The sequence below is a fragment of the Scomber scombrus genome, chromosome 5 (genome assembly GCF_963691925.1).
Source record: "Scomber scombrus chromosome 5, fScoSco1.1, whole genome shotgun sequence".
Taxonomy (NCBI): domain Eukaryota; kingdom Metazoa; phylum Chordata; class Actinopteri; order Scombriformes; family Scombridae; genus Scomber; species Scomber scombrus.
This window is the reverse complement of record NC_084974.1, coordinates 18,244,424-18,270,430: the sequence shown is the minus strand read 5'-3', so window position 1 is coordinate 18,270,430 and position 26,007 is coordinate 18,244,424. Positions and strand designations below refer to the sequence as shown.

The following is a 26,007-nucleotide window of genomic DNA, read 5'->3' as shown; positions in this document are numbered from 1 at the left end:
AAGGTAAATAATTTCACCCCCCCCAACCATTTCTTCTATTCTCAGTCATAATTATCACCACTTTCTGCCACAAGCATAAGACTCAGTTGTCAATGAAAACAAGGCTTGTGAGACTTGCATCCTAGCAGCACTCGTACACAGGTGGACCCCCATGTTGTCCTGCGCTGTCACTCTGACCAGAGGTCTTTGTTTGGCGTACATGGATAATCTCTAAGGGCAGAACCAGGCTCACACCTCGGTGACGTTGGCCCAGGTGGGGAAGGAGTCCAGGTCAAACATGGCTTTACCCCAGCTGTTGATGGCCAGTGTGATACAAAGGATCCCAATGATGTTCATGACAATTCCTGTACTTGCCTGAGGGAGAAGCGGAGCAACAGTGATTTTGAAGCAGTATCTCAACATTTTAGGAAACACACTTATTTTTAGAGAGTTAGATGAGAAATTTGAAAGCACTTTCATGTCTGTTGGGCTACAGCCAGCAGCTGGTTAGCTTAACTTAGCATAAAGACTGGATACAGAGGGAAAAAGCTAGCCTGACTCTGTTCAAAGGTCTCAAAATCCACCTATCAGCACCTCTAAACTTCACTAATAACACGTTATAGCTTATTTGTTTAATCTGTACAAAAACAAAGTATAAAAACAAACTAGAAGTTGTGGTTTTAAGGGCTTCTATACACTTTTTAGTGCTTGTGGGTTTTCTTACCTTTGACACAGCCAGGCAAGCTGTTTATTATTATGTTAACCTAAGCTAACTGGCAGTACAAACTCTCATTTTCTTCTCATCTGACACTCAGCAGCAATAGGTGTATTTCTCAAAACTAGTACTTTAGCAGTTTCACGTCACAACTACAAGTGACAATGAACACATGAATTCAACAGTCCCATAATTTGTAATAGTGACCCTAAAGTAACAGCTCTGCATGTTTAACGTATAATTTCCTGAATGAACACAACAAGCCACTGCCATACTCACCATGTCAGCAACCTTGAGATATCCGTAAGAGAAGACTATGGCATTTGGCGGTGTAGCAACAGGCAGCATGAAGGCGAAAGAGGCACTCAGAGTACAAGGCACCATGACATATAATGGATTCATTCCAATGGACTGGGACTGGAAGAATTACATAGAGATGATCAGCAATCTGAGACAGGATGGAAGACAGCTTTGATGACAAAATCCTCCACTCCCCCATCTGGCTATTTTTCTGCAACCGTAATCACTGACTCATAACTCTGAGTGAAATGTGTGCAAGTCTGTGCGGAGTGAAAACTCTCATTAGGTGGGTGTAGTTAAGATGCAATTCCTGCAAGCTTGGGGCTGAGTCATGATATCTAAAATAGAAAAGTACTACATGTGTAATGATAATGGCAGACTTCTAAGATGCAGAAAACATTACTGTGTGGAATTTCTTCTGAATTACATATCCCACAGCACAGTATCTTACAAGTGCACAGTAATTTCTGGTTCTCAAAATAAACAAAGGGTGAAAAAGACTGGAACTTTATAGTTCCAGTCATATTTAAACTGTCGGCTGTATATCAGGTTACCATGATGATAGTGTTCGACATTGTCTGATGTTTTTTGTTTAAATCAAATGCTAACAAATCAATGATTGACATTATGACAAATGAGGTGACATGCCACAAGCCATGACTGACGCAAGTGTCATGTCCCCACTTTCATCTGCATGTAACTGATCAGATTCTCTTTTCTGTTTCTCCTCTCTCTTTCTATCCCATTTTCAAATGAGAGTTGGTTGTCCTTGTTTGCCTACTTGGAATCGCCCTAAATAAATGTCTGTCTGAATACCCCAGCTTGGCACAGTCTTTCACAACCCAGTTCCGGTGTTTTCCTGAGTGCTTGACTAGCATGCACAGTAATGCCATTCTTCAGCTGCAGTGGGGTGGGCAGCATTACAAGGCACTGTGCTGAATTGGTGTGTCTGGCAGGTTATTAATGGGAGGAGGGGCCCGGGGAAGGGGACCAAACATATTCAGCCTGAATGACCAACTAGATGAGTAACCAAACAAGGGAAATAGGCCGGCTCCCACTGGGAGTAGTTTCAATGCTGGACTCCAATTGGGGAAATCCGTTCAAAAGAAATTACCATATTTCCTCAAATAGTGGCCGGAGCCTTAATTTACGTCAACTGCAGAGGTTAATATGTCTTTATTCTAAGCAGGTTTATATTAGAGAGAGGCCTTTATTTGTAATTTCTCAGTTTGATAAGTATATTTTCTCATATTTTTAGAATGAAGCCTCATTGTTATATGCTCATCGGCTTAGCCAAGTTACCCTGGTTACCCATACTCATCTAGTGTCGCTGCCATCATTATTACTAAAATATTTGCTGTTATCCCCATATTTTAACAATGTTGTGTCTTCTCTGTCCCTCTCCCATCTCTGTGACGGTCGGCAAGAGGGCCACACATGTATTCATAGAACTGGAGTTACATCCAGGTAACTACTTTCTACGGTTGACTGGCATGCATATTATACAATAGGAAACAGTAGTTTATCCACCCTTGTTTATTCCCTGGCCTGTTTTAGGGATGGGCCTTTATTTTTTTGTGTCGACCACTGTTGACTGCTGTTATGGGAGACCCAGCTTTCATTTGAGGAAATACGGTACACTTGGAGGTTGTCAAACATGATCGACTGTCTGACATGCTACTTCTTTCCTTCATCAAACACAATTTATCTTTTTTTGTTTCCAAGAAGTCTTACCATTGAGGCTAAGACAGGCAGGAAGAGCGTTGCAGTGGCTACATTACTAGTACACTCAGTGAAGGTAGCAATCAGCAGGCATAAGATGATAGCAATTGCCCAGGGAGGGATGCTCTGCAGGGGAGTCATTTGATCTCCCATCCACTTCGAGAGTCCTGATACCTAAAGAGATACATATAACATAAACATATACAGGGTAAAAAAAATTCCTGGAAATGTATGCAGTCTTTATGTATGCAGCATGTCTTTATTTGCACAGCTAAGTTAACATTTCCTCACTAACCGTGTTTATACAATGTAATCAGTCCTACTGTATTTGCAGCATAAAATTCAGAATAGAATTATTTGAGCTAATTTTTGCTTAAGCAATAACTTAACACAGCTTTGATTTAGCATTGGAAAAAAGAAAAACAGTGAAGCTAATATCAAGAAGATAAAATAAAAAACAGTAACTTTGGATAGTGGACTCTGCCACTAACAACATTTATATAGAGAGGTAATTACAGAACGTAAATACATTTAATGGTTATTGCAGAAAAAATGGTGACCATAAACAGTATCAAAAGTGTGATTTCATGAAAAGATTTAAACACACCAACCATGAGGCTACCACCACACTTCCTACTCCACAGACATTAGCATTCTTACCACATCATATGTGAGCTCTTAGCCCATGCGTAATGTCCCATTTACATTATGACTGTCACTGCCACTTACTTCACTACCCTTGGCTAGGGCAAAACCTCCTCCAAGGAGAAGCACTATGCCCCATGGTAACTTCTTTTGGGCAACCTTCCAGTTGAGTAGACGTGGATTTGGGCCAACAGTTTGATGTGGTGCTAGAGATCCAGTAAATTCAATATCAGTGTTAAATAATTGAACAGTCTACTCCTAAAACTCTGATATAACTGTTTGAAATGTTATACATATTCATGCAGAATGATGGCTTACCTGTGTCTAAGCTTTGACTCCTCCATGAACAGAAACGTGGGGGGTTTGAGGGCAAAACAAATAGGAGGACAGCAATGAAGACTGCCACTGTGGCATCTGTCACGTACCTAAGAGATGGAGAGGTGAGGTAGTGAACAATCACATTTATATGAAAGTTTCTTCAAAGTAAATAAGTCACATGAGATTATTATGCTATCAGATATAGTTAAGTATACAAACTCTGCTTTGGAGTTGAAGATATCTGTCGCCCAGCCATCCACAAAGCCTGGATCCCTTGTGAACCACAACACCACCAGCAGAATGAAGAGACCCAAGACGTTAATTTCTCCAAAGGACATGGGCCCCAGCAAACGATGCTGCTCACGGATCACATTATAGGCAGCAATCTCCTTCTCTGTCTTCACTGCTCCACAGCCCCATGTCTTCTTAAAACTAAAAGCATCACACGGGAAACAAGACCTTGGTGTCACCTCTACACTCAATCACATTCTCGATGCGGTAAAAGTTTCTTGATGTAGATTCAAGTCTCTGTCACTATAATTAGGCTTTAACCATCACCAAACTCACTTGAATCCCACAAAGACAAACTGCAGCCAAAGCCAGGCCAGTGTGAGCATGATGATCATGTTAGGGAAGGCAAAGCCGAACCAGGAGGCGAAGTTAATCACATCTCCATTTTGAGGAAAGAGTCTAGGAGAAACAACAAAAGGCCGTCAAATATTTTGACGAACAAGGTTAAAAATTATGAAATCCTACTAAAGAACAAAATACTCACTGGCCCATCTGGCCCTGGAGCACCAGATTGGGACCGGTCCCTGTCAGTGTGGCAGTGCCTCCAATGCTGGCAGCATAACAGACACATAAGGTCATCCCTTTACACATTCTCAGTCTTTCTGCTGCCTCCTTATGCCTTGTAGCCTCCACTGCAGCATCCAAGAAAGTCACCACCACTGGCCCTTCAAATAGAGACAGAGGAATGAGAGGATTTACAGTTAACAGTTAACAGTTTTTTAATGCTGTGCATCATACTCAAATTTTTCACTTAAAGATGGTCAGGACTCACCTTGTCCTTCACTCTGTTTCTCGGTCTGCTGAGGCTGTTTGCCGTCTGTCTCTGATGTCTGGACCTGCTCCTCTGAGCTGAGTATCTGAGGTAGCTCTGTCTCACTGTTGTTGAGCTGTTCCAGCACTGCTTGGACAATAGGCACCATCATGGCTGTGGTGGCTGTGTTACTTATCCACATGGACAAGAAGGCTGTCACACCCATGAAACCCAACATCAAACTGTCAGGAAGATAAAAAAATAGAATAAAAAATAAAATAAAAAAACATATATTGTTAGTGGCCTTGGGTTGGAAGAGGGGCCCTGGGGTGTTTTACAACTATCAATAACAAAAAGAGAGGAAGACTTTTATGACAGCAATTAAACACATGAAAATAGTTTCCTTATCTGTAGCTGAAATTATAGCTGATTAGATATGTTTCGGATATGTGACAAGCCAAACAAAGAATCTGCTGTGGAGGCGTGCAACAGGGCCACTCACAGTGCTGGACGCACACCAACACACAGCAGCACCCTCAGGGCAATGCGTTTGTGCAGATTCCAGTGTTCCACGGCCACCGCGACCATCAGTCCCCCCACAAACAACAAGTTTGTGTCCTTCAGGTACTGCATGCACACCTGGAACAGCAGGGTAATATATCATAGACACAGACTAAGACTGAATGCATGACTAATAAAAGTTGTACTGTAAAACGTTTTATTGCAGTAATTTCACTTACGTCTTTGGACTGCATGATGCCAAACAAGGGGAAAAGGATGGCTGGGAACAGAGCTGTTACAGCCAGTGGTAGGACCTCTGTACACCAGTAGACCGCCATCAGTATTATCACATAGGCACATTCTGCCTCCTGCATGAAAACATGGACAAACAAACAGGACAAATAAATCCAAAGACTTTCTTTTATTGCTCAAGATCCCTTATGGGAAGGTGCTATATAAGCTGTGAAAACAATGGACTCAAAATGTAATAACTGTTATGTAATTTTAAATGGGTTGTTATGACAGTTCAAAGGGTACAGTAGGCTTGTTGTTCTATTGTGTCTGGTCACCTGTTTCTACATCTGTAAGATGTAGATTGTACCTCTGACCTCTATAAAAATCCCTCAAATTATTATATATTCATTTTATGATGTATTGCCCTGCAGCTTGTGTAATAAAGAGTGTTAAAACTTTTACTTTCAAATGAAGACTTTTCAAAGAATCCTTTGTCTCCACTTTTTGCAAAGAATCCTAAACTTCTATCAGTTTGAGTTCTCTCCAAAGAGCACCTCCACGCATGGTAGACACAGGCTACCTCTACCTTCCATTTGCATGGCTGCTTTACATTGGAGTCTCTGCTTATCATAACATGTATGTTGCCTCTGTGCATGTCTCTGTCACATGTAGCGGTGGCAACGTGGACAGAGCCCTTTGACTCTATGTTCCCACGCTGGACATGACCGTTCATGCTAACAACAAGGAGTTAAAATAACAAAAATGCACCAGCCTCAGGCAACATTGGACAGTTCTCATGCATTTTGCTCCAAGGCGCTGTGCACTTGTGAGCTGCATCAACAGGTGCAATAAAGAACCAGCTCAAGTATTTAAAAACGGCACTTTCTGGCAAAAAATCTTTCAGCACCAGAATTTGCGGATGAATTTGGTTAATTTAGTTGTTAAAACTGCATGAACATCAAGTGAAATGTTTCCCTAATTAGACTAATCATAAATTAATTAATCATAATTAAAGACAATATGAGTGGCGCTGCCTGTATGTTGAAAACAACAACAACAACAACAACAACCTTAAAATTAATTTAAAAAAACATTTCAACTGTTTTGTGCTGAAGTCACTAAGACTTGCAAGATTTCGCCACTCAGATAGCAAAGTTTGATCCAAGTGAATCAATTGTTTCATCCAAATCTGTTACATACCGGCGTCCCGATCACCAAAGGCAATGGAAGAAGGAGAAGCGGAGACGAGAAGAGGATAAGCTCATTTTTAACAGAGAGCAGATATTTGAAGAATGCCATCCTAAAGGAAAACGGAGAAAAGAAGCTTTTGCACCATGGATCGCGCTTTTGAGGCGCTGTGGAGAGGGGGAGGAGGAGAGTGGTGGTGGTGGTGGTGGTGGAGGGGAGTCCCACATCAAATAAAGGAAAGAGAGAGGGAGAGTGAGAAGGAGAAAGAAAGACAGAGAGAGAGAGAGAGAGAGAGAGAGAGAGAGAGAGAGAGAGAGAGAGAGCGGCACAAAGCACAATTAAAAGAGAAAGAGAGAGAGAGAGAGAGAGAGAGAGAGAGAGAGAGAGAGAGAGAGAGAGAGAGAGAGAGAAATGTTCTATGATTAACAACAAAAAGAGCTGATTGATTGATTGATTGATTGATTAGGCTATACTAATAATCAGGAAAAGGTCAAACCTCACAAATAAAAATGTATCCTGTTGTAATGTTATATACTGTGTCATCCCTCCAAAACGTATCACTTATCTTGCACTCACAGGGGGTGATAAGATAACAAAGAGTTGATGAACTTGTATAACCTGCAGTTGCCAAGTCATTAACAGTTGTTTATCAGCTCAAAACATTTCTTCGTTAACTTCATTGTGTAGTTTCTATCAGTAATGAGGATTGAGTGACAGAACTTTTTTCTTTTGTGAAAACGAGCTTATATGATGAGCAGTGAGTGTATTCATGACTGTCAATCCTCCTTTGAATGAGACTAAATGGATAATTATAGCCGTGATATCAACCAGACTAAGTCATGAGGGTCTTTGATGCACTATAATATGAGCTAATATTTAATCTAAAAACTAAAAACATTCAAATGCGTGTCAAGGCGGGTGCACAGTCAGTGAAAACCTCCTGCTCTCTTCCTTTCCTCCCACATAGTTTTTGACAGAACAACTAATGGAGTAGTGTAAAACATTAAGGTTACACATATTCATTTGAATCATTGTTGTTCCACCTAATTATTTTCGTTAAGTATAAATTGATCTTTGACCTGAAGTGTTCTTTGTCACAGGTAGCAACATGCAGGATTTTAAAAACGCTGAGGTCATAAGTCCAAATTCCCACAGTGTAACCTCACCCAGCCATCAAAAGTATAATTTTCTGCAAAACTCCCACTATGCCACATCAGCCAGGTTATAATTCTGGTGAAGAAATACTACCTTTCTTTAATTTGATTTTTTTTTCTTCCTACATTTGGTCAAAGATGGTTTGTTTAAAAATGTCAAAACCAGCCTTCAAAACCCATTATGAGTATGTTACTGGCAAGTACAGAATGTGAACCCAGTAATGACAATGGTATTAATGGCCCTGTGCATAAACTACAACTATTCTCCAGCATTTAACGTTAACAGAAATACAATACTGACTGATTGACAATGATTGATTTTGTATTTGTGTATGTCAAACAATGTATGTAGTAACTAGCTGACATTGCGATTGTTTAAAAATTCTATAAAAGCCCACAAAGTATGAGTGACTTGAAATTATATTTATGTGTATTTTGGTAACTTTGGATGTCAGCAGTGCCACACCTAGAAAAAGGTTCCTCAAATGTAGTTTGATAAATTTTAGACAGATAAATGGCTTCAGCAGCAGTCGTCATGTTTCGACATGGGCAGTCAATGTGGACTTTCCATGTATTGCACATACAGCACATTGTTCATGTGACGCAATTTTAGAAACTTAGCTAAGTTTGTTAGTTTGGCTGGTAAAAAAGAAAAATCCTTTTTCATACCACTAGTACCATCCCAGCTTGGAGTAACTTAAATGCATTTATAGCTGTCATTTTAAAAGAACAGCTAAAAATTGTAGTTTTAACAAGGATTAATAAAGTCACCTCAATGTGTAACCTCAGTAAACACAGCACAACACAGTGTTTTGTTATATTGGCCATACCTGCAAGAATCTGGCATTTATTGGTAATCTAAATAATGAAATAAATAATGAAAAAGAAAAATCCTGAAACCCAAAGTTTGCATCTGCACTGGTTAATAATAAGAAAAACATAGAGTGATGAATAAATTGCCAAAAGATGGCGCTAATTCTACCAAAAAATTACTTCTTCACTTAACTCATGATCTTACAAACCACACAAAAATAAAGAAGTAAAAAAGCAGGTAAGAATGCCAGAGGAAACACCTTTTTATCTCTCTGGATTAAAGCAATGTACTTGTACAATGTGCAGTTTTTACTTTTAATTTTGTCTTTAGAAAACATTTGTAGCTTTTGCTTAAATGTGTTTGATTTCCATGTTGTATAGTGTGTCAAAGGTCGTGGCAGGCCATCTTTCTCATAGACACTCATGAACCCTTCTTGTGAATTTCCAAGATGAGAATCACATTATTTTGAGCGATGTTACATAACACACGAGTACAAATGTGCACTGAACCATAATGTATAGTATGCGCCATTGTGTCCACCACATTTTTATGTGCTGTAAAGACATTGGCAGTGAGTGAAATACTTCAAACCAAAACCAACACTGTGCTTTGGAACATCATACAAAGTGTGTCCTGCAGTCAACTACTGAGAGAACACGATATGCAGAGCCAAGGAATGTCATGTTCTTTGGCTATATCTTTCTTTAAAGAGTGCTGACAGTAATTATGCTGCATTGGTGGTATGCTGAGATGAGAGAAGCTTTTAATTTATGTCCCTGTAATTGTGAGTCTACAATCCAGTATGGGTTTTTGAACATTCATGCCTATAGACTTATTTTTGCCTATTTTGAATACATGCAAAATTTGTCATAATCTGGACAGTCAATCCAGCCTTACTTGGTATTTTTAATTTCTTTGAGTTAAAAATGTTTTGCCTGCACTCACTGTACAAAAGCCAAAGAAAAGAGAAAGATATTCAAAAAATGATATTTCTTTTTATTGTCACGTATATAATGTTAACAACGACATCCTGCAGAATATAACTCAATTTAAAGCTTATTCTCATATATTATAGTCACACATGAAGCTTTTTATAAAACACACTTAAATGACTATTCATTTAAACTCAGTTCCTCCCAAATCACACATTTTGTGGTTTACCGCTGACGCTTTTCCTGTATCTGTAGATACCAGCTTTGTGCTCTGACTTTTGGGCATGTTTTATGTGGATACTTTGTTACTTTCTTGAAGTTTATATGAAATATCAACTTGACATGTCTGTGTTAATAAGACATTATGTATCTATAGCATGTTGTGTATGACACTGTAGTGTAGTTTGATAGATGAGCCATAGAAAGACTGTATCTATGATTAAGCCTATTTTCACATGATTGTGTCCAATAAAGTTACTAAACCCAAATCACAACAAATTGCCAAATTTGGAATTAGTTTGAAAATAAAAAACCTAATATTATGGAGAAGCCAGGCATGCACATTACACATTATTGAAATGTTTTACAAGTTGAACAGTGATTAAATTTGGCTACAAGCAACCAATTGTGTCCACATGACAGCAACATATTGAGAGGTGAGCAGAATATTTGATGTAATTATTCTCATAAAAGCATGCTATAACATTCAAGGCAATCAAACAAACAAAGACTAAATCACAAAGGTAAAGCACATTAAATCACTGTCTATGTTTCCTTATGTATAGAGTCACTGCTACATGACTGGTTTGTGATGTACACACATAATGCCACCTTGTGGAGACTATTCTCCTTACATCTCACTCACTGGTATTAGCACTGTATTTACTTAACATAGAAAAGACTTGCAGTGCACTTGACTTATAGGTAAATAAGGAATGTGACTAATTGTATTTACTGCAGCATTATACTAACAGGTTTAAGATACTTTACTTGACTGAGGTACTTTACTTTACTTTACTTATTTACATTTCTACTCCACAATGGTTGTACTTTTTAGTCCACTGAATTTATTTGACAGCTACACTTTGCAGATTAAGATTTTACATGCAAAACAACTTCAGAAAATATGATGCATTGTTATAGATTAACTACCTAATATTGTGTAAAGTAGTTAAAATGAGCACCACATTCAATGGTTAAAACATTAAAATGCTACTTACACATGAGTGTATCAGTATTCATATAATTAATATAACATATAATATAACATTCACAGGGAGAATTTTTCTGAACTTACTCTTACTTTTGATAATTTAAGTATATTTTGCATATGATGCTTCTGTACTTTGTATAGATTATTTAAGACTTTCAGGAAACTTACTCACACACCTACACCCAGGACCACATAATTAGCAATAACATACAGTATTTTCTTGATGTCTCTCTATTTTAAAACTGTGGCTGTCAATACATTGTACGGGTCACTATCTATCTATTTAGATAGAGTACAGTGTTGGGGAATAACCAGTTACATGTAACTGCATTATGTAATTTAATTACAAAATAAATGTAACTGCTACCCGTTACAATAAAATTACAGTTACTTATGAAAATGTTGATGATTACAAAGGGGGTTACATCTGAAGTCAGACCTTTAAGATTTAGCTCAGGAGGGTTTTTTCCCTCATTTTTTAATATTCAACATATTACTGAATACATATATTGCTGTTTGTTATTTCTTTTGAAAACAATATATATATATATATATATATATATATATATTTATATGCCAGACTTTATATATATATATATATATATATATATATATATCTGCCAGACTTTTGACTTAAAAAAAAAAGAAAAAGATATCTTTATTTTATATTCCAAAATCTACAGAACTAATGAATACATTTTCAAATGAGAGATAAATCTTGCTTTATAAGAAATGATCTCCCTTATAAATCATGTTAGTATCCATGAAAAACAGCTGAATTTAGATGTTGGTGCTTAACAGGTACACTTACCCTAACAGCTGAAAACATTTGTTTGAAAATTAAAAAAGTAATTAAAAAGTAATCAAATGTAATAAGTTACATTACTTTGATTAAGTAATTGAAATAGTTACATTACCTATTATATTTAAAATAGGGTAACCAATTAAATTTCCAAAGTAACCTTCCCAACCCTGCTAGTAACCACAAACACCTTCTCTAGTGTTTAATCTGCTGTTATTTGCAGGTTATTGAGGAACCAGCTTGTCTTGCAGTTGCAGGGCAGTAATCACATGAGATGGGGCTGCTGTTGTGTCACGTGAGATGTCGTTTCTAAAACATGGCTCCAACTAGCACAGAGCAAAACATCCTCGGCTGACTGACTGTCCCCAGTCTGCTGACACGCATCTGTAAACATCGGAAATGGAACAGGCACCCGCCGCATCGCAGTACGTCCTCATCTTTTATGGTTAATGTTGCACAAAAGGCGTCATGCGTGAAACCGGCTTTTGCGCCGTTAGCATAACAGCTAGCTAGCTATCAGCTGCTACAAGTGGAGAGTGGTGAGCATGAAACATTAAGTGCTGTCGTCGATGGCTGTTGTTTTGTAATTACACTGGAGTTACATGTAATCAGTAATCACCACTTTGACAACGGTGGTAGTAGATGTAACAGGGCTTTTTACTTGCTTTAGTTAGGACGTAATGTCAGCCAGTTAAGCTAACTGTTAGCGTTAAGTTGACTTTTACTTCCCTAATAGTCAGAAAACCTCTTAAAGCGCCCACCTCACAGTCACTGCTTAACATTTATCCCGTTGATGCGGGTTTCAGTATCTAAATTAGATGCATGCTAGCTTTATTTGAAGCATACATGTGTTTATAATTTTGCTTTAGGCTTTCATATTTCTAGAGATTGTATCTGCCAGCCTGCTAGCTACCTAGCCAAACGACATTAAACTTTTAACCACTGACCGCTAAAAGTAAATAAGTAAGTGTTAAATTTATCAAGATGTACTGAGTAAGTGACGTGTTAATTTGTATGCAAGTCTCAGGCAAAATGATATAAACGTAAACCTGCTGACTTCCTTGAAATATGCCCCCCATGAGAGGTGTGCTGATGGGGCAGAGACAGCTCAGTCATGTGAGCTGAGCTCAAACTTCAGGGACCTGGAGAAGAATAAGTAGTCATGTGAATTTACCAACTCTATTTCACTATTTCATAGCAGCAACCTACTTTTCTCTTATGTAAAAAATGATTCATGTCTTCAGCTTTGCACAGCAGTTTTGTTTTTTAAACATTACAAAAGAGGTTGATGTCCACTTCTGCTTTTCAACGACTTTTTTTCAGAGGGACAGGCTGGAGAAGAGATTAAGTCTGCCCTTCAGTGGAAGACGGCAAGGTGAACCCAGCTAGATAGTGTGTGACTCTGAACAAACATTGGATACTCACCATGGATTGGCTGATGCAAGCAGTAGAGAGAGACTTGGGGGTCGACCGACGGCAGCAAGGGCCAGGACCCCGTCCCCAGGAGCTTGTGGCCCTTGTTCCCACGCGCTGGGTAATGGGCCTTAGGGAGAAGAGGGTGATACGCTGTGCCCGTTTTGACAGCATCAGCGAGTCAGAAATTCGCACATACCTTCAATGTTCCCAGGCAAAGTTGCCTCCTGGCTGGACACGAGTGTGCATACAAGGTCTGAGGAAAAGCAAACTGAGCTACAGATTGGCCAGAGACCCATGCCATCAACAAATGGAATTAACATCCAAGGAGTCTTATAACAAAACCATGCAGTATGTGTCACAGCACAATGTCAGGTACTGTACATACTTTAATTTTTTACTGCAAAATGTGTTTTTTTTAGTTATCTTACAGTTGTCATAGAGCTTTTTTCTGAAGTCACCCCCGAGAGTTACTATTAGTTATTTGTGAAGAAAAAATCTCATCCTAAGCTACTTGCAAAAGAAATAAATGTTTTCTGTGTTTAGCTTTATTCAGTCGCATCTCTACATGCTTAATGAAGTGTTTTTTCATTCACTGTTAGCAGAGTTGATTAGTCATATACTCTTAATAACATTTGGATTCTAACTCTTGCTTGTTGAAGGTTTCTATATTCAAAAATTCAGACTGATTGCTTTGATGGGAAATTGAATTCTAAGGGTAGATCTTAGGTAGTCTTGTTTACCTGTTAGATTTATGTATGTGGTTTAAATACTCCCAATAAAAAAAAACAGATGTAGTTATTGGGGTAAAACTTTGTTGACATAGTGATGTATCAGCTTTTTGTCTTTTTCTATTTTTTCAGGAATCTGTGGCGTAAAGCTCATTACAAACTTGTGCAGCCATATGCAGGAACCAATGAGCAGAGTCATGTCGCAGCTGTAGATGCAGTGCGTCATGCGCTACAGAAGCTCTTCAATTCCACATTCATCTCATCTGACAGAGTGTCACCATCCCTTTCTCCTGCCAGAGAGAAGGAGAAAGAAAACTGCTTGCCATCCAGTTTGTCTTGCTTTTCCAAGTCCCATTCTGACCATCTGTGTCCTAATGTTCTCTCTGCAGAGTGTCTGCTTGAGACAGCAGAGATGCTTTATGTGGTTCTACCTTACACACAGTATTCACTCCATGATATTGTCTCCTTCAGCCCAGCCAAGCTTGCTAACAGTCATGCCAAAGTGTTGTTCATTCTCTACCAGTTACTAACAGCCTTAGAGGCATGTCATGCAGCAGGTCTGTCTTGTGGTGAGCTCTCCCTGCTGGACATAGCAGTAGATGAGCAGCTCTGCAGCCGTCTCAAGCTCAACCTAGCCCATTATGAGGAACTGGGGATGGAAGGGGATGCAAACAATGATGTAACTGGCAGACAAGTGCCAAATAGTGTCCTGCCAAGGGACAATGTATGTGTGAGCCAAGAGAACAAAAGACTTTGCAGAGACTGCTTTGATGAACTCAAGACATTGGTCCTGGACTGGGTCCATGGACGAGTAAGTAACTTTCGCTACTTGATGGAACTCAACAGATTAGCAGGGCGGCGAGAAGGAGACCATAATTACCACCCAGTGCTGCCATGGGTGGTCGATTTCACTGTGCCATTTGGAAAATTCCGGGACCTCAGGAGGTCAAAGTTCAGGCTTAACAAGGGGGACAAGCAGCTGGACTTCACATATGAGATGACCAAAGAGGCTTTGGCAGCTGCAGTGGGCAATGGGGTGGGAGGAGGCGGTGTAGGTGGAGATCTCAGTGGCTCTGTAGGTGCTGGCGGTACAGGACAGTCTGACCACCTTCATGTACCTCATCACATATCTGATGTGCTCTCAGATATTACGTACTACGTCTACAAAGCTCGGCAGACACCCAAGTCCGTGTTGTGCAGCCATGTTAGATCCCAGTGGGAGCCTAATGAGTACCCAGCCAGTATGGAGCGCATGCAGAACTGGACTCCTGATGAGTGCATTCCTGAGTTCTACACAGATCCCTCCATTTTCCGCTCAATCCACCCTGACATGCCAGACCTGGATGTGCCTTCTTGGTGCAAGTCGTGTGAAGAGTTCATTGAGATCCATCGGCGTCTTCTGGAGAGCAGAGAGGTGTCCCAGCATTTGCATCACTGGATAGACCTCACATTTGGCTATAAGCTGTCAGGTAAAGAATCTGTAAAGGCCAAGAATGTGTGTCTGCACTTAGTTGACAACCACACCAATCTGACTACCTATGGAGTGGTTCAGCTGTTTGACCAACCTCATCCGCCCCGCTTATCATCTTCCCAGTATGCCCCAGCAGAACCTCCTCTCCTCGGACTTGCTGCTCTCAATGTGCCTTCTCTACATATCCCACAAATTGACACAGCTACTGACACTGTGGATGGAATGGTGCCAGAGTCCACAGGGTGCGAATCCAGTGGCTGGACCATGGTAGACCGAGATGAAGAGCTTGAACAAGGTACAGAGGCTCTAGACTCATTAGCTTCCACTGGCTCATCCACTTCTGCATCCTGTTCTGTGCCACTGCCAAACATCAGTGCAGCAGGAGGAAAGATGGGAGGAGACCACACAGCACTTATTGTGTCCCAGTCCCCAAGTTCATTCCCTGGTGATTTCACAAGCAACTTGGGCCCTGGTTTACGCAGTGCCATGTTACAGAGAGGTGGGCCATTGAACAAAAAACATGCAGAGGGGAGTGTGACAACAGTCAGTGCAGAGGAAATCAAGATTGTCCTCCCTGAGGGCTTCAACCCGCTGCAGCCTTTGGAAGAGCTGGAGAAGTTGAACAATTTTCTGGTAAAGAGTCTACACGCTGAGGTATGGTATCCTGCAGAATTTAGTGAATGCTCGAGAGAGGGTGTGATAATTGAGTCTCTACCCTCTCGTACACATCTCTACCAAAGAGATATGCAGGCTCTTGGTGTTCTCATTGCTGAGATATTCTACTCCTCCAAACTGAGAGGACTAAAACCAGGTACCCCTCTCAGACAGCGTTTCCAAGCTGTTATGAAGCTATGCTCTGCCAGCCTCCGTGATGTGCCACTGTCTTTGCATCACGCTCTTGAGACACTGCTGCTAATAGAGAAGCACTCTGGAGTATCACATAGAGAAATACCAGATTGCCCACGGCCACTCCTTTTCATGTACAACCCCATTTGTGATGGCCTCCCTCCCCCAAACCCCTGCCAATTATTGAACTCAATCATCACCCCCTTTCCTTTCCCTTCCTATTTTCCAGAACTTCATCATTTTATCTTTTCCTACCAAGCCAAGATGGAGACTACATGTAGCATTCAAGGAAGAGATGTGGTCTTTCACCTGTGGCAGCAGTTGGAGACACTTTTACGAGGTAACATCACAGCTGAGGGTCTTGAGATTCTCTTGCCATTCATTCTAGCCCTCATGCTTGAGGAATCCACTGCTGTGTATGCCACTTGGTACCTATTTGAGCCCATCTCTAGAGTACTGGGTCCCAGAAATGCAAGCAAGTACCTGTTGAAGCCACTGATCAATGTATATGAAAATCCTCACTGCCTGCGAGGACGTTTCTATCTCTACACCGATTGTTTCATTCTGCAACTGATTGTGAGGCTTGGCCTGCAGGCCTTTCTGTCCAGCCTACTCCCTCATGTGCTACAGGTCATCACTGGCTTTGAAAGCTGCAACACCGGCTCTGGTGGGGAAGCTTGTAAAGGGCTGAGGAGTGGCACGTGTAATCTAGGTGAAGAAGAAGAAGAGGACTTTCAGTGTGGGGAGGGGCGGCCATCATCAGGGTCTGTTAGCAGAGATATGGGAGGTAGCAGTGGAGCTAGTGGGGGAGTTGGGGTGGTGGGAGACACAGGGCTGGTTGACTACTCCTCTGGCATCAGTCTCAATGACCAGGTGTTCCTCTCAGAGGCAGAAGACTTTCAGAACGGCTTCTATGTCAACAGTGGAGCAGGAAAACAGCATAACCAGAACTCTGCAGCCAAGGATCAAGACCAAGAGTCTTTGAGTATGGGGAAGCTAAGTGACAAAAGCAGCACAAGTGAACTCTCACTGGGAGATGGAGACTCAATGCGGGATCGAGCCAGTCTCAAATCAGCTGACAGCACCCAGGATCTGAAACAGGCCAGTGAGGGAGAGGAGGGAGGAGAGCTGGAGGAAGAGGAGGTGACTGATGGTAAAGAAGAAACAGATGGCCCCACTGTCCAAAACCTGGAGCTCACTCTCTCTGGTTGCACAGAAGCTTCAGGAGCCACTGTTGCCACTCTGGAGGGCGAGTTTGTGAATGGAATGGCACTGGAAGAGACGGACAAAGGCCTTGTTGGAGAGCAGGAGGTGGAAGATGACCAAGATCTATCAGAGGAATCTGAGGAGAAAGAGCAGAAGATTCTTCTAGGTGAGTAAATGATGGTTTATTTAAAGCTTTTGTCTGTTTTATCTGATAGTGTTTAATGTTTTTAACTACATTTCCACACACAGATACCGTCTGCAAAACAGTTCGATGGCTATCAGCAAAGCTTGGACCAACAGTGACGTCTCGATATGTGGCCAGAAATTTGCTGCGATTGCTCACTAATTGTTACATTGGTGAGTAAACTAACATAAAACTGTAACTATCCCAATTATCTATCAACATAGCATTCCAACACCATAGATGTTTTGCAGTATTCTTGAAATCATGTAGTATTTTCCAAACTATTTCATGCATTTACTGTTCGTGTTTTTGTCAATGCCTCCATTCCCTCTTTCTCCACCTGAAGGGCTTGAGAACCACCAGTTTGTGGCCCCTGCAACTGAAGACAGCAACTTGGAGAGTGTTGGAATGGGCAACGTGTATGAGAAGAAACCAGTGGTGGGTGACCAGACAGCAGGGCCTGTACTGGACTGTCTCATCTACATAGCCCAACTTTATGGAGAACCTGTGCTCACATACCAGTACCTGCCTTATATAGGATATCTGGTAAGACCTGGTAACATACAAAATAGAGTGTACACATGCACATACATAAAACCCCCTTTGCCTTAGTAATCCAAATTTATGTTTTTTAGGGAAAGGAATTGTTTTAATTTTTACTGTCCAAAGGGCTTTTTAAGGTATACGTTTGTTTGCAAATATTGTAAAAAATGTCTTGTCTTTGTGTCTGTTTTTTTCAATGTTTTCACGTGTATGTTCTAGGTGTCTCCACCTTCTTCACAGCGTCTCAACACACGTAAGGAGGCCAGCCTGCTTGGAGCTGTTGCGCTTACACAGAAGATCATTGTCTTTCTCTCTGATACCACTTTGATGGACATGCTTATGAAGATTAACCAGGATGTGCTTCTGCCACTACTGGAACTGCTCACGACCCCCCGTATGGGGTAAATAACATACACCCACACACATTGTGTTAAAAGTAAAATGCAATTTTTTTTTGTTTTTTGGTTGAAATGAAGTATAATCAGAAAACCTGGTGAAACAGATCTATCATTCATCCTCTGCTTGGTGTTGCCACTTCTGCTGTACTCAGGTTCCCCAGTGGGGTGCAGACACGCACTGCCATTTGTCTTAAGACACTCAGCCTGATGGCTCTCATCTGTCTACGCATCGGGAGGGAGATGGTGCAACAACATATGGCTGACACTCTGTGCCAGTTCTTTGAGGTTTTCTCTTTGCTGCATTGTATGCAGCCCCAGGTATGCATACACACACAACAGAGATTCAAACTCCTTACCTTTCAGCAAAATTTGCCACTTTATGATTAGAATAGGTAACCTAGCCTAAGAGATTTGTGTGGATCCTGGGAAAATTGGTTAATTTTAACTTTAGCATTACAAATTCCTGGTTTGGAGCATAGAATTCCAATTATGTAGTTCAGAGCCTTCTGCTCATGTAAACCCTGAGAAGCTCTAATGCGCATCATGAAGGGAGTCTCGAGCGTGACAATGACAACAGCAAAAAATAGTTGGATTTCTACAAGTGTTAAGTCAGTGGTTTTCATGGCTGCTTATCTGTTTATCGCAATCTCCACACCAGGATACGGGCAAGATGAAATGTTATACGGCAATAACAGGCATCTTAGTTTATTTGATACGTCTTTTAAACAACAGTATTACATTATTATTCTGTTGTTTCTTCCTTGTTAATAGTATTACTATTTTCATTAGCTTATTGTAGTTTTATCACAGTAAACAAAGACAAATGTTTGAATTCACATTTACATTTATGTTGCTGGTCATATGTAATTATGCATATAGACTAGATGTAAGACCTTTTTTCATTAATTTCACCAATAATATGCCTGATAGTGGAAGAGTGTTAATAAAGGAGCTACTACAAGCAGATTCCCAAGATATTCTTTTATGTTGTCTTGGTTGATTTATTCAGCTCCCACATTTATTGATTTCTTTTATGTTTTATGGAGGGTTGTTTTGTCCCATAATTGCTGTTAGACTTTGCTTTTAGGTCAGATGCATATATACTTAAAGGTAGCTAGAAATGTACATGTAAATCAAATATGCTTCAAGATTTTCTCCCAGAGGAAAATACCCTCGGACCCCACCAATTTGTGACAGGTTTTCTCTATTAATGCAATGTTCTTACCTTTTTTATCCCTTAAATGTTTGCATCCCTGACATAAAAGTGTCACGTCAAGTTTATTTCTTAAACACTTTCAACAAAGCAGATCTGTCACAAAGAACTTAATGAAAACAAATAACATAAAGGCAGATGAAGAAATGCATAGAATTAAAACAATAGACTGAAACTTGGAATAAGAACTGTCTGACATACAAAGATAGTCGATTTGTGAATATGGCAGGATGGTTGTTCTTATTCAGATAATTTAAAAGTTTATCCATGTAGTTGCACCTATTTTTTATGGAAATTACATTAGAAATACACAAATATAGTGACGGATTTTTATTTTTTTTAACACTTTAGTTGGACAGCGCCCATCGCAGAGTTGTGGGAGAGGTCACAGTGGTGGACATTAGCACCCCTAAAAAGCCGAACATGACATATGAGTTGGGAGTACTTGAGGAACTGCAAACCGTTTTTAACCCTGAGATGGCCCATGCCTCCTACATCCCTTTTTACTGCCTCATAGGTAAGAAACACCTCATCTTGTGGCACAGGAAAAATGTCCTATCAGAAAGAAGCGAGTAAACTCTTCTGTAAAATCAACAATATTTTCACACACTATTTCCTGCAGGTGACATGGCAATTCGGAAACTGGTTCCTAACCACGAGCTGGTCTGGCAGTTGGCCCAGTCCTATCATCAGAGTTTGAGCCAACAAAGCCCAGATGCTAACGTCACAGCAGCATCCAGGGTGGAGCTTCCTCCATCTTCCATGGGTGTTTCTTCTGGTTTCAGCAGACATATGGGTAACAGCCCCTTTCCTGCACCTTCAACTAGCTCCACCCTGCTGGGAGACTCCCTCCCTGAGTCAGGCACTTTTGGGAGCCACCTAGTTGGAAACCGTATCCAAGTTTCCCAGGACACTGATTATAGTAGTAGCCCCAACCTAAGCTTGGCCAACTCTTGGGGACGCTCCAGCTATACTGCCCCCATCATCACCGCTGCCTCCACCTTCACCACTTCATCTGTAGGCACAGCTTCCTTCTCCTCCGCCTGGGTGACAGGTCCCACCCCAGAGGACAGTGCTCTGAAGCAAGAGCTCCCTCGCAGTGGCCGCTCCCTGCAGGGCAACTGGCTGGCTTACTGGCAGTATGAGATTGGTCTCAACCAGCAGGATCCACATTTCCACTTCCATCAGATCCGTCTGCAGAGCTTCCTGGGTCACTCGGGCACTATAAAGTGTTTGGCACCACTGGCAGGGGAGGATTACTTCCTCTCTGGTAGTAAAGACAAGACTGTGAAGCTTTGGCCCCTCTACAACCACGGTGATGGAACACAGGAGGTGGAGCCCAGGCTGACATATAATGAGCATCGAAAGTCTGTGTTCTATGTCGGACAGCTAGAGGCTTTACAGGAGGTAGTCAGCTGTGATGGTACTGTGCACCTATGGGACCAGTATACAGGTGAGGAAGCATCTGTGCTAATGCTCACAATTGCTTAGTGTTGTGCAAAAGTTCCTAAATATGCTTTTGTGATGTGCTATATACTGTCTTCTATTGTCCTTAGGTAAGCAGATCCGCTCGTATGAAGCTGTGGACGGGAAGAATCCCATTACAGCTGTCACTACCATGCCAGCTCCACACTGCAGTGTTGTGTATGGCAGTGCAGATTCTGTTCTCCGCTTCATTGACCCTCGCAAACCAGGATTGCAGGTAAGGATTTTACTTAGCAAGCTCTTTCCATGGACACCTACATCATAAAGCATCCACAAATTGCTATTACTTTACATTACAAAATGTTTGCACTTTTTACACCTCTGCACTAAAAAGTTATTTCAGACTTGACAGTGACAAATGTTACTGTGTGTCCCTAGCATGAATTCCGTCTGGCATACAACAATGTAAGTGCTGGGCTCATCCGCTACCTGGCTGTGAGCCCTTCAGGACGCACTGTGGCTGCAGGTTTCTCATCTGGCTTCATTGTTCTGCTAGACGCACGCACAGGACTAGTTCTGAGGGGCTGGCCCGCTCATGAGGGAGATATCCTCCAAATGAAGGTATACATGTGCATGCGTGTGTGTGTTTAGTATTTATTAACCTGATGTCTGTATGACTACACAAGACTATTTATTGCTTTTTAAATTACCAATGACAGTAAAACAGGCTCTGTGAAAGCATGGATGTTGACAACCATAGTAATGCAGCCAATGAACAAGTGCAAAAATTTTTATTACAGTATATTTTGGAAATAGATATTTGAACAATTAAAGCAATTGCAATATATACATTAATTACAATGTGATGAAAATGTAATATTTGATTTATAGTTTTAATAAATTTGTCAATAAATAAGTGAGTTATTTTAGAATAATGGAAAATTTGTGGTTAGGCTATTTTAAAATGATAATTAGATGCCCAACAGTCTTCAAAGGGAAAGGAAGGAAAGGAAAACAACAGACATTTGGATGTTTTAAGAAAAAAAAGAATATAGTTCTTACATTATAAATGTTGCCATTTGGCAGCCCACACTTAAAATGTGCAGTGTCTCTAATGCACCAAGCTTTAAAATGTTTGTAGTGGTTGAAAACTCAATACTTGTTATATGCTTTGTATGTCAGCCATGCTTGGCCATGAAACAGGAAAATGTATCGTATTGTTGTGTATTGTTTCCTCAATCAAATGTTAGGCCAACACTAACTAAAACCGTTATTACGCCAAGTACCCATATTCAGTGTGTGTTTCCCAACACTGGGTGGACGTGTGTGCAACTCATTTACACTGAACACCAGTCAAGCTGTGTACACAAGACAAGGGCCATGTGGGGGGACTTGGCTCATGCAATGTCCCATACGTGTGCGGACGCTGCCTACACTGTGGCCAAACTTCATTTGTGACAGATAAACATTTAGCCAGAAACAGTGGACAGTTTCACAAATATGACCTTATTACTTGTTCAATTGTACAGGTACAGTACAATAGGGCTATAAGCTGTGTCATTTCTTTCTGAGGAACATTCAAAGCAAACTAAACAAATGCTGTGTTTATTAAAAATATATATTTAGCCTTTACTTGGTGCATAATGTAGCCCAAGCAATTCATCCTGATTGAGCTGTGTTATCTTAAATGTTTCAACTTTACAGTAGCTAGATGGGAGAGTCAGAGGAGGAGAATATTTATTTAATTCTTCATTGCTGCTTTTGTAAGTTTTGGTGCATCAACCAGCAAAGTTTGATGAGAAGGAAATCACAAACGGCTTTCTGGTAAAAGGTGGAAACCTTTGGATGACCACAACCATGAAAATCACCGCCCACTCTGCGCACGTCAGCCACTTAATCACTTGTCCCTTGTGTCACTTTTGTCACTCACGTTGACTCTTTTTCACATTACGTGCACATGTCTGACCCTGACTTCTTGCTGGGTTGTCTACATGGGTTATTAGATAATTTTACGCTGATGCCTGACCTGTTTCTGGTTGCTGGGTATCACCAAGTGTGCTGAACCCACATTGCCTGCCCCTGATAAAAATGAATTGAAAACAGGCGTTATTAAATGCTGTTGTCAGAAGAGGAATACTGCTGTTGTGATGCTCCGCATTCAATAAATAGTTCGTATGAATCAGTGTTTTTAATCATAGTTTTGTACAATGTATGTAAAAACTTAAGCTGTTGCATGACATCAGTATTATAAGAGCCTGTTACTCCTTAAAAGCAGTGGCGCAGACACTAAAGAGGATGGTGAAAGTTGTACCCAGCAAATTTGTTGTCAACAGAGCGCAAGGATGAGCAAACTTTATTTAACCCCAAATTAGGTCAAGGATCGTATCTCTAGTTTTAAAAGCACAGGTTTAGGCAAATATGGACCCAGGTTACTCATTAGAAAGAGCACAGTGGTTATCATTGACACATTCATATTAGTCAGACTTCCCCTCAATTCCTGCACTTATAATTACAACCAGCAGCTTTGTCATTTTAAAATAAAATAAAAACAAATAAGTTCTGTTCATTATCTTATCTTATTTGAAATTAATTTTAAGATGAATAAAGATTAGCAAACAAATGGAGCACTTACAACTAAAGGTTCCAAGTTTGTGGATGCAAAAATACTCCTAGCAAATATTTAATCTCAAGCCATGTCCTTGAGTCAGTCAGAAACTGTCGACAATTTGAGTGAGAAATAGTACAAGCAAGCTGTGCTGTATGCTTTAGCATGATCAATTTTCTGAATATGTGTGCTGTTTTGAAGAATTTGACATTTAACTCGAAATAACAAATAATATAAAATAATTTCTTTAAAAATTTTTTTTTAATTATGTTTTTATTATGTTTAATTAAGTGATTTACAAATGATTGACCTTCTGTTTTATTGTAAATAAATGTATGCTATCTGCTGGAGATTCATCATTTGATGACAGCTCAAAAATACTTGTTTAAAATACATGTTTTTTGGTTGTCCATCTGTCTTTTTACTGTTGTGTGCTTGTTTCCTGTCCTGGAGAACAAAGAAACAAAGAAATTACAATAACATTACTTTACTAATATACATTTGCTAAAGATATCAACAGTTGGTGACTTCCTTTCTTGTGTTTTACTTCTCAGGCTGCTGAAGGGAACTTGGTCATCAGCTCCTCCACTGACTACACACTCACTGTGTGGAAAGATCTGGAGCACAAGCCTCTTCGCCAGTACAAGTCTCAGTCTGATCCCATCCATGCCTTTGATCTTTATGGTTCAGAGATTGTAAGCGGAACAGTGGCTAACAAGATCGGGGTGTACTCGATGGCAGATATCTCCCTGAGCCCTGTTAGCAGCACAAAGCTGAGCTCAGAGAACTTCAGGGGAACTCTGACCAGCCTGGCAGTCCTGCCCACCAAGAGGCTTCTGCTGCTCGGCTCTGAGAACGGTGCCATCCGGTTATTAGCTTAAATCAGTGGTTCCCAGCTACACTTTAACACTGTTAACACTGACCTTGTAAGTGTCTTATTCATGAAGACACCAGTTCTCCTGTGATTGAGGTCAGTTATACTCATAGGGCAGGCTTTCTGTCCCTCTAAATTGCTTTTTGAATGAGGCAGCACAAGTACAGCATTGTATACGCTTCATGTCTACTGACTCTTGCCACTCTGGCTGTTGGCACTGACCGAATTTGATGGACAGGAAAAGTGTGCCACTTTTGACATTCATCATGTACAGTAAATCCTGTGATTTTTTTTAAAGCATTTTTGCCTATATATGTATAGATAGTATAATTCTTATCTTGACAAGGTCATTTATTCTTTTGACTAGGTCAGTTCTGTTCAAAAGAATTAATCAGAAGACGTGCTCAGGAAGGTGGAACCAAACACGGTTCTTATGTAGTGTTTACACTTTCCAAATAGATGCATACCAACACCAAAAATACATTGACCTCACCTTTCATGTCCCATGACGTTAGAATACATGCGTATCCAATGCACTGATTAAACTATGCAGTATTTGTAGATCAAATCATTTGTTTGTGTTAGCATTACTCCGCGTTTCATAAGAGTTGTTTCACAATAGATTGTTTATACATCCTGAAAAATAAAAGTACACTGTTTTGTCAACAGTCTTGGTGCATCTTCTCAGAGTGGAGACACTTCAATTGACATTGCATACAAAAGTAAATTACTGATGCACAGCCTTTATTCTCCTGCACAACAATAGCCTGAATTGTAACATTTAGATTCTCACACAGATTTTAAAGACTGAATGTTTTTATCCACTAATAAATTACTTGAAGTTTCTTTGGAGTTTTCTAAACCGTGTTTAGAAGATCTTGCTTTAGAAGTCAGAACCTGTAGCAGCAGTTTACTGGGGCTGGGAGTGAGACCAAGCAGATGCCACTTTAACTGGGTTTGCTAGTTGGTAGACTTACTACTTTCTAATTTCTGACTACAAAAGCTAACATATAACAGTCAATGCCAAGATAAGCAGTTTTATATTTTAACATTTATATGCAATGGCATATGAATATGTTAAAAAAATACCAACAAAATGTATACAACAATAAAAAAGTGGCATATTGTGAGATACAAATGCTTAAAGAGTACAGAGATTTGTATTCCTCAGACCCAGCCCAGTTTTCATGAAAACTTTCAACAATCAAAGCTCTGACCTTTGTGTGATTTTATCACTGTCATGTTGTAAAACACAGTTTGCCTACTTTTCTAATTATTTGCTCTAAGCTCAAAATGCTCTGACAAGTGTACTACACTTTTTTGATATTTTGTGTTAGTTATAAAGAGTAAAAGCTCAATAATCATGAAATGACCAACTTTGTTTCAACATTTGTAGTTGCAAATTGGAAATTGGTTACAACTGATCCCGTATGTCTTTAAACATTTGAAGAAAAGTCCATGAAAATGCTTATTTATTAATTGGATTAATAAAAATTGCTTCCATGTTCTTTGTGTGTCCCAGTTGTAATACATGATTCA

The 26,007-nt window shown here is 40.2% G+C and overlaps 2 protein-coding genes across 3 annotated transcripts; one reads left to right on the top strand and one right to left on the bottom strand.

Moving 5' to 3' along the window:
- Positions 1 to 228: 228 nt before the first annotated feature.
- On the bottom strand, positions 229 to 6,755 carry slc13a5b (solute carrier family 13 member 5b). The gene is made up of 12 exons (XM_062418941.1): positions 6,657 to 6,755; positions 5,462 to 5,590; positions 5,224 to 5,360; positions 4,743 to 4,963; positions 4,455 to 4,635; positions 4,247 to 4,369; positions 3,899 to 4,111; positions 3,680 to 3,786; positions 3,446 to 3,567; positions 2,729 to 2,890; positions 974 to 1,111; positions 229 to 354 (listed from the first exon to the last, which is right to left on the bottom strand). Exons 1-12 carry the CDS (start codon positions 6,753 to 6,755, stop codon positions 229 to 231), a joined length of 1,758 nt encoding a protein of 585 aa, XP_062274925.1.
- Positions 6,756 to 11,895: 5,140 nt separating this feature from the next.
- wdr81 (WD repeat domain 81) lies at positions 11,896 to 25,930 on the top strand. 2 transcript variants are annotated; one of them, XM_062418661.1, is made up of 12 exons: positions 11,896 to 11,984; positions 12,883 to 13,347; positions 13,836 to 17,392; positions 17,476 to 17,583; positions 17,757 to 17,956; positions 18,173 to 18,354; positions 18,504 to 18,669; positions 19,916 to 20,081; positions 20,187 to 21,017; positions 21,121 to 21,266; positions 21,428 to 21,610; positions 24,149 to 25,930. In XM_062418661.1, the coding sequence occupies exons 2-12, from the start codon at positions 12,986 to 12,988 to the stop codon at positions 24,473 to 24,475; spliced, it is 6,228 nt and encodes a 2,075-aa protein (XP_062274645.1). In that variant the 5' UTR covers positions 11,896 to 11,984; positions 12,883 to 12,985; the 3' UTR covers positions 24,476 to 25,930. The 2 variants fall into 2 exon arrangements, with proteins under 2 accessions (XP_062274645.1, XP_062274644.1); XM_062418660.1 differs by having other exon boundaries at positions 11,898 to 12,098.
- Positions 25,931 to 26,007: the final 77 nt, after the last annotated feature.